Source organism: Spinacia oleracea, chromosome 4 (assembly GCF_020520425.1).
Source record: "Spinacia oleracea cultivar Varoflay chromosome 4, BTI_SOV_V1, whole genome shotgun sequence".
Taxonomy (NCBI): Eukaryota; Viridiplantae; Streptophyta; class Magnoliopsida; order Caryophyllales; family Amaranthaceae; genus Spinacia; species Spinacia oleracea.
The window spans coordinates 15,125,616-15,138,740 of record NC_079490.1 but is presented as its reverse complement, the minus strand read 5'-3'; the positions used below and the strand labels follow the sequence as shown (position 1 = coordinate 15,138,740).

Here is a 13,125-nt window from a genome sequence, read left to right as displayed (position 1 = left end):
ATAGCACAACTTTTCATTTTTTAAGCTTTTATTAATACTCTCGCACACATCGTATGCAGATAAGACTAGTCATATATACGCCGAAACGTCATTGATAAACCGCACTAGTGTGTAAACACGATATAGTATTGTTTGACCACATTCCATTAACCTAGGACTTTAAGCCCAACCCGTTTTTCTTTCAAGCCCGCAAATAAAATCACCGGCAGACTAGCACTCTAGCAAGTAGTCCAGATACAGTCATACTTCCACTGTTCCACAAGGAGTTAGGGACCTACACAAAGACTAGATATCAATAAGGGTCCCACCAACCACGTTACTTTTCTATCGCAAAATTCCCAATACAATACCTAACCCCCCTTTTCAATCTGCACAAATTCGTGACAATTAGGGTTTTGCTTTGATCGATCCAAAAGATGGGTGGAGGCAACGCTCAGAAATCCAAGACAGCTCGCGAGAAAAACTTGGAGAAGAACAAGCCATCTAAAGGTCCTTATTCCAGTTATTTTTTGTATATTTCCTTTTTCAATTGGCGATCTTTTTCTTGAATTTATGATTATTAATCAATTGATTTGATGCAGGAAGCCAATTGGATGCAAATAAAAAAGCCATGAGTATCCAGGTATTACTGATTCAATGCTTTAATAGTACTCTGTCAATTTCTTGTCGTTGATGTTATTTTTTGCTTGATTTGGTTTGGTTTGGTTTATGGTGTTATTTATTTGTTCAATTTATCAAGCTGAACTAATTCTGAAATATAATCAACTGTGATATTAATAACTTCAAAATTTGGAGTTATACCTCTGTAATCACTGAAATCGCCTTCGGTAGCTTGGAGTTTAATATGATCTCAACAATTCAGCTACTTTGTTTTTCTTTTGCTTCACCTTTTATGAGTCACTGTGTTCTGGTTGCTGTTGCCAACAGAGGGAATAGGGTGCAATGTTTTAATGAGTTAGTGTGTTCTTAATTTTTGCTTGGTTGTTGGATGATTTTGGGCTTATTATTGGGTATACAAATACAATATACATACTAGTTATGAGTAGGGTGCTTCGATTGTTGATCATTTTCCATATTACCAATTCTAAAATCAATTGGTTAAAGCTATTTTTGGGAAGAACTTTTTCTGTGTGAATGAAGAGAAGTTATGGGTGATTAACCTTGGTTTGCTAACAGCTTACACATAAAATTTCAAAAGTTTACCATTGGTTTTGGCTGCATGCGCCCCTTAGATTTGGCTAAATGTTGACCTAGAGGAAGAGGCTTTTCAACCTCGATCTATCCATCAAAGCAAGTAGCATAGTCATCCCTCTTAGCTAAAACAACAATTTGCATGATGATGCCTTTGTTTTGATTATATAGTTGAAGGACCCAGCTGCAGCTTTAGTGTTTTTTCATTCGTCCATCTCTTGCTTTCCGGGACCCTCCTATCTTCTTTGATTGACTTATATAGTGATTGCTAATTTGGGAAACAAAATATTGAAGGAGAAAATCAAAGTGATCCATGAATGGTGATAGAGAATTGTATGAGAAAGCATGTAAAAGTTTGTTTTGGAAATCAATGGAGAAAACCCGAGTGGGGAGAGAATATATTCACTTAAAATGAATGGAGTAGAGTTTGGAGAAGGAATAAATATGGAAATTTGACAATTTATTGCATCCTGGCCAGTGGCCACTATAAAGAGACTTTTGAACTGAAACAAAACAACATGGTTGTGTACTTATGCTTTATATCAGGAAACAAAAGATGTATTACTATAACAACAACAACAACAACAAAGCCTTAGTCCCAAAATGTTTTGGGGTCGGCTAACATGAATCGTCGTAGGAGATCGTCATTGTCACCAATTAAACCAAAAAGGAGCGGGAAGTTAAAAAATAAAAAACAAGGAAGATAAAGTGGAATTAATGAAAGTGAGATAAAAGATGTATTACTATATGATTCTTAAATAAAAAGTTGATCGGAGTAATGTGGTCCCTTACGTGAAGCTTATGTAAAGAGTTGATTGAATAATGTGAGTAGGTTCTTAATCTTCCAAGGTAAGGTAGTTGCTTTGATCTTCTCCTAACCCAACTGGATATAGGCCAAAGGAAAACTGCTTGCCTAACCATGTATTAAACAGAAGTTGGGAATCTGATTTGGGAATCTTCTGATCTCTGCAAATTTCAACTCCCAAAGCATATTGTTTATAGTATGCTTTAAGTTGAATCTCGGAATCATGTTTGCATTATTTAAGTTAATACTTACTACCACTGTTTGGTGATAACTTCCAACACTTTTCTTTTTGGTGCTTTTTGAAATAAGTTTAACATGTTTATTTGGTTAGTGATTTCTATCTCTCTCTTCATCATATGCCTTTTTTTAGTAAGCGTTAAATTTCTATAAGTTGGAGTTACTGGGGAATAGAGGGAGTACTATTTTAATAAACTAATGGTCAAAGCTGACAAGTTTTGGCAATAAGAGTAACATACGGCCTACTATTATTTTAGGGATGGAAGTCGTACAACTTGCTATTTGAATTAAGAGGGAGGTAAATTTAAAGATTAATGCTATCAAATTTTGTCTTGTTTTTGAGGCCGATGCCATGGTTTGCTTATTTGTGCTATTCTCAGGTAGTTTATGTGAAATGTAGAAACATATCAAACAATGGGTTTTGACTTCCGAGTCACTAGTCCTTCTGTTCTTCAAATTTGGAGTAAACTGGGATTGTGTATTTAATTTAAGTAGTTTGTGCTGCACTTGATATATTTCCCTGACATAGAGCTCTGGGTCTTCCATTCATGTTCTGTGACAAATTTGATCTGACTACAATTTTTTTGTCTTTGGTTGAAATTTCCACAGATTTGGTAGTGTTTCCTGCTCTTGTAAGCATGAAAGTGGTTTGTTTGGAAATGTCAATTCATTTGTTATGGTGTTAAACATGTGTTAGAAGACATTCTCTACATTAGATTTGTATCCCTGTTATTATTAAAGCAACAGCTGCCTCTTGTGTTGATTATAAAACAATTAAGAAAGAATCGAAAAGGATCGTCTTATTAGGGGGATGTAGGAAAGGGATAAGAGACTTGCTCTTTGATATTTTCTCTGTGTGTGGTTTTATATTTGTTGGTGGAGTTTTTTAAGAGTATCATGTTGCGTCATCATTTTTTTAACTTCAAAGAGGACTTGATTGATACTCTTTTAAAAGTATTTTTTAAACCAGCTAATCAAACTAGAATGTATATTTCTTGAACTTAACATCTGTCTTGTGAATGCAGTGCAAGGTATGCATGCAGACATTTATGTGTACAACTACAGAGGTGAAATGCCGAGAGCATGCTGAAAATAAGCACCCAAAAAGCGACATCGGTGTATGTTTTCCACACCTTAAGAAATGACCCCCTGATGGTTGTATGTAAGCTAATCTAAAGATGGGAAGTTGTCCAAACCGAAATAAAAACGAAAAGGAAGTTTGCGGATTGTATTTCTTTACCAAGTTATCTGGTGTATATCAAATGATAGTGTCTTAAAATTCTCGAGAACAGTTGCCTTCAATTGTTGGGATTATTCTGTGTGAAACTTATTTTTAATTGATCTTGTCTTTCTTGAATGTGATCTGTATAAAATGACAGAGTCTCATATGAGTCATATCCTTGCTTTCGCCAGAAAATCACATCTCAGATTCTTATGTTTGATTTCATGTGCTTGTGGCAACTGATCCGAGAACCGGGAATGATTTTGGTTTTTCGGTATTGATCAGATTGTTAAATCCGTATTACTTTATTTCGAGTACACTTATAGAATATGCTGGATACCTTATTTAAAAGTCACTATCTTCAATTTTCTGGTCAGTTAACTGCCTATTCATATCTGATGTTTAGGTCTTATAAAGAAAGGTCCTGATTGCGAATCAGCCTATATATTATGATATTTAAGTAATTTAGTCTAATGATAAGACAGTATAGGAAAACCAATTAAGAAACTATGCAATCTTCAGTTATGGATTGTATTATTTTGAGCGAAGGAGATCAGGTTGTTATCTGCGTAACCTTAAAATTAAGTAACAGTTTACTCATTTTTGCGAATAGCTGAATTCTTGTTTTAACACCGAAACGGCGAATAACAGAAACAGCTATGATTTTCTTATTATGTTAGTTTTGATTAATTGTTACCAAATACTCTTCGCATTTTGCTTCAACCACTGAATCGACTTTCTGTGGTACGTATAAAATGGTATCATAGAAGTACAATGTATGGAAATGCTAACAAAATTACTTCATCAAAACACGATAATTTAGTATACGGGGTACTTTTTGGACACGAACAAAAACGGGCGCGAGTCGCGTTAGTGGCGTAACCATACAAATCTACAACTTAAGAATATGTTAGAAGATAGCACAAATATTCCTCAAGATATAAGAGTGGTGTGCCACTAAAATTAACATCATAAAATGAAAGAATGGCGGGTAAGTTAGGTAAGGAAGAGTGGGAGGGAGTTAAGATTACCAGAAATTTGAATTTCAACGGCTTGGTCTTGTTATATTATTATTAATATTATTATATTAATATTTATATTACAAAAAGGAATGACCTTTGAAGACAATAAGAGCGTGCATGCATGTCTTAACCAACCACCTGAGTCCATCCATATTTTCCTGATTTTTCTGAGGATGATTTCCTAAAAAAATTCTAACGAAAAATTTTCACAAAGAAAAGATCAAAGTTTTTCATCATACCAAAATTTGGGACTTTTCACCCCCACAAACAATTTTTGTCAATGTTTTTCCTCCCTTTTCCATTGATCTTGATTGCTTGATCGGAGACCTTCACCTGTTCGCCGTCAGAGGAGCTTAGTTCTTCCCTAATTCCATCTACATTCATCTGAAATAGAAAGATTTATTCTGTTATTGCATGATTTGTTGGCTGGTTTGGATATGATCTGAAATTTCGCTTTATGGGTTGAGATGAGATGCCTTTTGTTTTGTGATTGTCATCAATGATGGTAATCAGATTCTGAAGTTTTGGTTGTTCTTGGATGAATCTGAGTTGTTGGGTATCTGGGATTTTTCCTATCTCAGTTGGAGATAAAAGAAAAATCATCATTTCCGACAACAAAAATAACAAAAGACGGGTTTGATTGATTCGACATGAATTGCCTACCGTGCTTCCCCAAGGACGAAGAAGAAGCCGCCGCTGATCCCCAACCACCTCCTCTCAAAAAAGATTCTCTTGCTCGTATCGAACCCAAAGAAAACACTTCTTCTTCATCTAAAGGTACCCCTTCATTAGTTTTCTCCACATTGTACTAAATTGATCATTTCACATGATTCTTCTGTGAATTTATTTGTTTTGGCATTTGTTAATTCATCTGCAATGTTGTTTTATTGTTTCTGAATTATGATTTTCTGTGCTAGACAGACACTTATGTTTTGGGGTGTGACAAAGACAGGACGATTTCATAGTAGAGACTTAGTTTAAAGTTCCTTGTTATATTTTTGCTATATTTTGCCTGTTTAAGAGAATCTGAAGTCACCTAATATAGCTCCACAAGAAATTAGTTTACAAGTTATGAGGGGATTAACATGACATTAAAGGGTTTTGAAGGTTGGTTCTACTGAAAATGTAAAGCACTATTGGGGATGCTAGACAATTTTGTGTTCCACAAACATGAAAAGGAACCCGAATTATCCTTGAACATATGTATTGTTTCCTGATGTTTTTTTCCTTAAAAATGTACTGTTACTGTAATTTTCAGAAGTAGCAAACTTAATGAATATCTGCTTTCACATATATTTACTGCAGCAAAAAATTTTACCTTCCGGGAGTTGGCCATGGCAACAAAAAATTTCCGGCAGGAATGCCTGTTAGGAGAAGGTGGATTCGGAAGAGTATTCAAAGGGAAGCTTCAATCTTCTGGCCTGGTAATTAGTATCCTATTTACCCTTTTTTTGGTAACATTTGCTTCCTTAACCTGAATTACCGGGTTGTTTTATTAACCTCAATTACTGGTTGGCTGCTGAAGGTTGTCGCTGTAAAGCAGCTAGACAGGAACGGAATGCAAGGAAACAAGGAGTTCCTTGTCGAGGTGTTGATGCTCAGTCTTATCCAGCACTCGAATTTGGTTAGTCTCATTGGCTACTGTGCTGACGGAGATCAACGGCTTCTGGTGTATGAATATCTGCAGATGGGATCACTAGAGAATCTTCTGTTTGGTATATGAATACTAGCTCTTGCTGTTACTATTTTTTCTGTGTTTCTTTTGTTGAAGTATCTTTACAATCTACTGAAAATTGCAGGTGATGATCCTGATAAGAAGCCATTGGATTGGTACACAAGGATGAAAATAGCTTTGGGTGCAGCCAATGGACTCGAGTATTTACATGACAAGGCTAATCCACCTGTCATATATCGTGATTTTAAATCCTCGAATATCTTACTAGATGAAAACTATGAACCAAAACTGTCTGACTTTGGTCTTGCCAAGCTTGGAGCAGGTGCAGGTAAGGTAAACCCAACATCAAGGGTAATGGGAACTTATGGTTATTCTGCACCTGAGTACTCAAGTGGTGGAGAGCTTACACTCAAATCTGACATTTATAGCTTTGGAGTTGTATTCCTAGAGCTTCTCACTGGACGAAAAGCCATTGACACAACTAGACCAAATGATGAACAAAATTTAGTTACATGGGTAAGCTTTAGGCCTTGTTCTCTTCAGCTGGTCTGATCTGGTCTGATTTATCTATTTTTTTGGTCTGGTCCGCTCTGATTTCCTTTTGTGAGTGTCTTTTGCTTTTCATGGTCTGGTCCGATTTTTCTGATCTGATCTAATAAGCAAAAAGTATAAGGTGAAGAGAATAGAGCCTTATTTTGTCACTTTGATTGTACTGGGGTGATAAAAATGACCATGATTTTCCTGATCTGATCTATTTATAACTCTGTTGTTATCAGGCACAACCGATATTTAGGGAGCCTAAAAGATTTCCGGATTTGGCAGATCCAAAGCTAAATAAAGAATTCCCCTTGACATGCCTAAACCAAGCTGTTGGCATTTGTGCAATGTGTCTTCAAGAAGAACCATCTGTTCGTCCCTTGATTGGTGATGTTGTTGCAGCACTTAGTTTCCTCGCGGTACCTCAACCAATTACAACTCCTCCCCCACCAGCAAATTCCCCGCCATCAGAGCAGAAGATGGTCTATGAAATCGAGACTAGCCAGAGTCAACCGCCCCATTCAGATGACAGTGCACGGTATGATGGTAGAATCAGTGAAGATAGTGAGAGTTCTCATAGTGAAGATGAAAGTGGTTCAGATCATCAGAATGAAGGAAGTTGTCATGAATTTTCGGTAGAAGAGAAAGATTACAGTAGTCGATATTCAGAGAGAGAAAGTGAACCACGAGATTCTAGAGGACAGAGCTTTGATACTTCAGAGGAACAACTCACTTACACATCAGACTCAGATAATAGTGGAGGTGGTAATACTAATTATGATGATGCTGAAACTACAGAGCTTGAAGAAAGATCAGTAGATTCCATTGCTAATTACAGTTTGTACTCTGCTAGAAGTACTGACAGTAGCATGAAATCTGATGCTGGGTATAAATCCTCCTTACATGGAAGTAGTAGGACATCTTCTCCTACAAAAGTTAATAATGGCTCTCGTAGAAGAAAGCCGGTTGTAACATTTAAAGAACCAAGTTTAAGCGCGAAGAGAAATGGTACTAGAAGACCCGAGGGTGAACATAGCAGTTCAGATAATAATAATAACCAGACTACACTCCCTGCTGCTACAGATGGTAAACAGCAACAAGAACAACAGCAACAACTAAGTTCAAGTTCATCAAATTCAGAAGTTAGCAGTGAATCTGAGGATGAGAAGGGGTCTCCAAGACCCGAGGAAGACACACAAATTCCTTCTCAGAATAATGGAAACCAAGAAGAAGCCATCAGTAGCCCTGATAGTTTTGACAATTGTCATCGAGTTTTTGAGCAAAATCGTAAAGAAAATCCACAGTTACGGCATCTTAAAACCAGGTGATATCTATGTGAAGAGGCTATACGATTTTCCATCTTGTTTCATAACCGATTGTTGAACATAGACAAATATAACTTATTTGGTTAGTAGAACATTAGCAGCTTATCAGGCATTGAGGAGGATGGCATAACATTATTTTGAGCGAGAGGGGCAAATACCAGATCTAGGTTGCTGCAAGATTTCTTTCCAAGTTTCTCTACAATTTGTGTTTGTTTGATCCTATAATGACACCTTTCCTTTGTTCTTCTAGTTCTTCTCCCTCTTTTTTTTTACTCCACTTGAAAAACTTGGTAATTTGTGAGCAACTTCATTTGGTATTGGCCTTTTTTGGACTAAAGTTGTTAGATGTGCAAGACATGTAGACAGAAGGAGAGAACATTGAGAAATTTGTTTATTTTTATTTTCATAACACTTTATAGTGCTATGCACATCAGTTGTAGCATTCTGAATTCTGAAGCTGCTTTAGTTAGCGAGTTTTCGGTTGCTTAAATGATCAATCTCTATTTTATTTGAACTTGTATTTGTCTTGTTCATACAAAGTTAAGATTACTTATGTCTGGTTTGCTAAGATTCTGCATCAGAATACTAAGTGTATGATTTAAACAGAGTTCCCTGATTCTGTAAGCTCTGATTTTGTAGAACAAAAAAAGGAAATGGAGTATTGGAAAATTTGAAATTGCTTCTTCATAGTTTTCTCCCAGTAATTTCTGACACTGAGTATATCTTTGGTGCTTTTACAAGTATGAAGTAGATCTGAAGATTCAAGTTATACACAAAAGAATATGGATCTTCATTATCTGACAAAATGTATGTGAACAAGAAGAAATCCTGGAAAAAAGTTAAATTCTTTTCGAGTATAAGATCATTTCCAAAATTGACGAACAATTTGACATGCTGGTTACCTCTGCCTGAAATGTTACCGAAGCTTTCTTATAGGTAATGCTCGCCCAAATAGTTTCTCCACCTCGCCAGCCTCCATCTTTAAGTCTTCCAGTAATTCTCGCTCCTCCTTGTTTAATTCTTTGAGGAAGTATTCTTCATCTTTTTGAAGCTCTTGAAAACCTTCTAGTAGCCTCTGAAACAATGTCATCTCAGTTTTCCCAACCTTTTCCAGGTCTCCTTCTATCTCTCCTTCTAATTGTTCTACTTCCTTAATGATAGTTCTTTCTCCTTCCTCCACCGTCTTCTCCAGCCTCTCAACCAGTGGAGGCTCGGGCCCACAGGTATTGTCCGTTCGGATGAATTTATTGAAGTCTTTTCCTACACTTTGAGCTGCTCTGTTAAGTTCAGGCACGATATTTTCAGGTACAGTTGCACTTCTTGTGTAAAGAAATGCGCCACCATAGCCATCCCACGCATCATTCCTGCCTCGGTAATATACAAATACGTAGTCATCTGGTTGATTTTCAATTTTAGAAGATAGGATGTACCTGCATGATGAAAAAACTCCGGGTCAATTAGCTCGAAGTATCAGACTAATACAACTCTCATATAACTTTCATTGGCACTGTATTTAGTAAGGTGAAACTCTAAGGGCGCGTTCTATTCACCTAATTTTCACTCATTTTTTCCGAACTTATCTTATTTGTACTTGTTAGAACTTATCAAAACTTATTTTAGTTATAAATTGTACTTGCTAACCCTTATTTTTCTAAGGAAATCTATCTTTACCATTCACAAAGTTAAAATATCTTGGACTGTGACACGAGCAACGAACTTTACAGTCATGGGTGCGAATGTCATGGTTGAGCATACAAGAAAATAACAACCATTAAAGAAAGCCTGTCTCGGGAGGTAAAAAAACGCTTCAAGATGGATGAAATTACTTCTAACAGCATAAATATTGAAGGAGAAGTAGTAAATTTACCAATCATCTTGATAGTGAAGATATGCATTGTCATGATTATACAGCATTCCAGGTTGAGAGGGGTCTTGCGCAAATTTCTGTACAGCAGTGCGTGTGAAAAAACCACCATCTGGTGTTTTTATTCGCCAAGACAAGTTTCCAACAAGTTTTCCATCTTCCAAATGGAACTCATGTAACTGGCAATCAAAAGCGTCGAATGTAGGGTTTAGACCACTACTTATAAACCACTTCCCGTTGAAATCTGCCATGTTGAAACTCTTAACGAGCACACTAGGATCGGGAACAGGAAATTCTCCAACATCAGACTTCTGAGGCACGCATTTCTTTCGAGAGACTGCACACTCGTTGAACTCGTCAACAACTTTGTTGGCGAACAAGTCCCCACATTTGATCTAATATGCAGAAATAAGTTTCAGTGAGATAATCTTTTTCTTTTGAAGTATGACAGGTTCTGATTTGAACTTGATGGATGGAGATATGAACTTACTTGGCATTCGGTTTCATCAGGTCTATTATTGCAGGTCTGCAGGCAAGCAACATTGGCTGCACAAGATGGATTTGCGATGCACTTGGCGAGTTCAATTCTACTCGGAATATTGAATAAATCAGACAAAGGTACTCAGTTTTAACAAATTCCAAATTGACAATAACCCCACACTAACTAGAAATCCAACACACTTTTGTTTTGGCAAATAAGATATTTTATTACCAAATTGAAGAGAATATACAACTTAAGGAAACAACCAATAGAACAAACCAGCCTAAACACCAACAAACCACAACGAAAGGCTCAAACACTTAAGCCTAACAAATAAGAATTCTGAACATAAGAAATTCTGTTAGCAATTTTAAAACTGACTTCTCTAAACACCATCTTAGGATCGCTGCAATGTTGATTCAAAATCTTATCGTTCATTTGCAACCATGTAGCACAAATCATAAATGCATATCAACGGAGTACATCACATAAAGCACATGCTTCATGGTGGTCCTTTTCCAATCCGAGAAACATAATGTTCCTTATTCATGATCATAAACCAACACACTTTTTCCAGTCCAAGAAACATAATGTTCCTTAGTCATGATTGCAATGTTTTCACACGACATATTGATTATACACAATTACACAATTACATATCGGTTTTCTTATACCCCAGCTGCATGTTAATGAACAAGCAAAGCCTATCAGGAAAAAAAAAATCAACTACAAAGGAATTACAAATACTGGCACATGTTTCTGTTCCAACTGTATTGGATTAGTTTAAAGGATAGTCTAATTTCAGAAACACCAAAAAAGTGATTCAGTATAGTTTTACCTGCATTCCTTCAGCAAACAGGTACAAGTTTTAAGAGCATCAACAGCTTGTGCCGAAGACATGACAAAAAATGTACACGCAACTATAGCAGTCACTTCAACAACCTTCAGTTTCAACAGATTCCATTTCTGATAAAGATTCAGTAAGAAACTGTTAGAATCAGTTGATCTCATCTACTTTAAGCAGACCTATCCTATTACATGCCGCAATTAGCTTAGTACCTTGGGTATGACGGCATTGGACACAACCTTTGACGAATTCACTTCCCACCCACACGAAATCAGACCAGATTTCGGGGATTTTGAATGCTGTAATTTTTCTGAAGCTCCAATAAATTTTGTACATGACAATTTCCTGTCATTGAACCTTATGTTCCTTCTAGCATCATCTTGGAAAAGAAATGGGTTCTTCCATTGGACCCATTTCTTAAAATTCCGGTGTGAAACATTGTTGCAAATACCAGCAATTTCGTCGTAGGATACGCATATTGATCGTGCAACCAATGCCATTGTGAAATTGTTTTGCAAAAGTATCACAATCCCAACTTATATACAATATCCCATATTCAAAATCAACCAAACCTAGAAATCTCACACACCCTTTTGAGGCACTACAGTATTATCTTGACTTCTCCTAGCAACTAAATTGGCACACCAAAAAAAAACACAACAATTAGATGGATAATACAAATACCCAAATCCCAAACCAATCAATTAAAGAATAATTTTTTCAACAAAATAAAAAACAAGAAAGCAACTTTATGGGTGTACAAGAAACAATCAACAAAATTGAATCTACTACTATAATCAGTTCTGTACTTTCCCAGTAAGATATCAATTACCAATTTCTTTTGAGCTCGAAGAATTTAACCAACTAAGCTAGTGACGTCCAGGGTATATTAATTACTAATAGCTGATTACAGTTAAATAACATCAAGAATAAGTGAATAAAGACATTTAAATCTGCAGATTAAAAAAATGAAGAATGAAATTAAAATGAGAAGCTGGAGATAGAGAGAGAACCTGAAGCAGAAGGTGGTGGCAGCTGAAGTTAGAGAAGGGTGAGGAGAGAGAAAAAGGGCGGGCAACGTGGGTAGTTAGTGAATCAGTGATTAAGAGAAGAACAAATTTGGATAAGCCTTTTCTTTTTCCTTTAAAAAAACCCAAAAAGGAGGTATTTTAGAATACCTCTGGTTTTGCTAAATTTAGCATCATCTTCTCATTTTCTCTCTCTCTTCCTCTTACCAGCCCTTGAACCCCCGACCTTGGGTAACCTTTGAAAAGGGTCTAACCAACAAGGCACGGGGAGAGCTGGTGAAAAATTTTGCCACTAAATATATGAAATGTGTCTTTTTTGTTTTTGTTTTTTGTTTTTGTGTGACAGCATTGTTTGTCCTTCTGGGGTGTCGGCAGTGATGTATCTAAGATTTTTAAAGTGTTTTGCCCGGTGATCTTCCAAAACGCACAATATATACTAACAAAAATGTATCATCCTAAAATTAATAAATATTCATATTACAATCAAATACCTATAAAATTATTACAATTATTCTATACGGGTTTCATATGCGGGGTGAAAAGAATAACTTAATATAGAGAGCATGTATTTAAATAACTATTCTCTTTGATTTGAATTTAATTTGGAGTATCACCTAAGAGACCAGTTCTAGATTATAACAGGTCTCTTAGCTCTCAGCTATAAGTTTTTGTTTTCAATTTTTTTTGGGGGGTCCACCGACGTGGTTCCGCCACTCAAGGCTTTGTTAGCTGTTAGCTGGTTTGACTAGCGGTTAGTGGTTAGCGGTTTGTATTAGCTGGTTTGACTAGCTGGTTGAATTAACGCTTATGTAAAAGTGTTTGGAAAATTAACGGTTAGCTTTTAGTTGTTTAATATGTAAAATGACCATTAAGAACGTTGACATACTTTGT

The 13,125-nt window shown here is 36.2% G+C and overlaps 3 protein-coding genes across 3 annotated transcripts; 2 read left to right on the top strand and 1 right to left on the bottom strand.

Moving 5' to 3' along the window:
* The first annotated feature begins 329 nt into the window (after positions 1-329).
* Positions 330-3,590, top strand: LOC110792980 (uncharacterized protein At2g23090). The gene is made up of 3 exons (XM_021997803.2): positions 330-489; positions 582-622; positions 3,259-3,590. The coding sequence occupies exons 1-3, from the start codon at positions 417-419 to the stop codon at positions 3,376-3,378; spliced, it is 234 nt and encodes a 77-aa protein (XP_021853495.1). The 5' UTR covers positions 330-416; the 3' UTR covers positions 3,379-3,590.
* Positions 3,591-3,740: 150 nt separating this feature from the next.
* Positions 3,741-8,701, top strand: LOC110792982 (probable serine/threonine-protein kinase PBL25). Its single transcript, XM_021997804.2, has 5 exons — positions 3,741-5,254; positions 5,783-5,901; positions 6,003-6,192; positions 6,277-6,668; positions 6,929-8,701. Exons 1-5 carry the CDS (start codon positions 5,128-5,130, stop codon positions 8,015-8,017), a joined length of 1,917 nt encoding a protein of 638 aa, XP_021853496.2. The 5' UTR covers positions 3,741-5,127; the 3' UTR covers positions 8,018-8,701.
* LOC110792983 (violaxanthin de-epoxidase, chloroplastic-like) lies at positions 8,674-12,419 on the bottom strand. The gene is made up of 6 exons (NM_001426423.1): positions 12,220-12,419; positions 11,419-11,837; positions 11,198-11,325; positions 10,369-10,465; positions 9,882-10,273; positions 8,674-9,444 (listed from the first exon to the last, which is right to left on the bottom strand). The coding sequence occupies exons 2-6, from the start codon at positions 11,704-11,706 to the stop codon at positions 8,931-8,933; spliced, it is 1,419 nt and encodes a 472-aa protein (NP_001413352.1). The 5' UTR covers positions 11,707-11,837; positions 12,220-12,419; the 3' UTR covers positions 8,674-8,930.
* Positions 12,420-13,125: the final 706 nt, after the last annotated feature.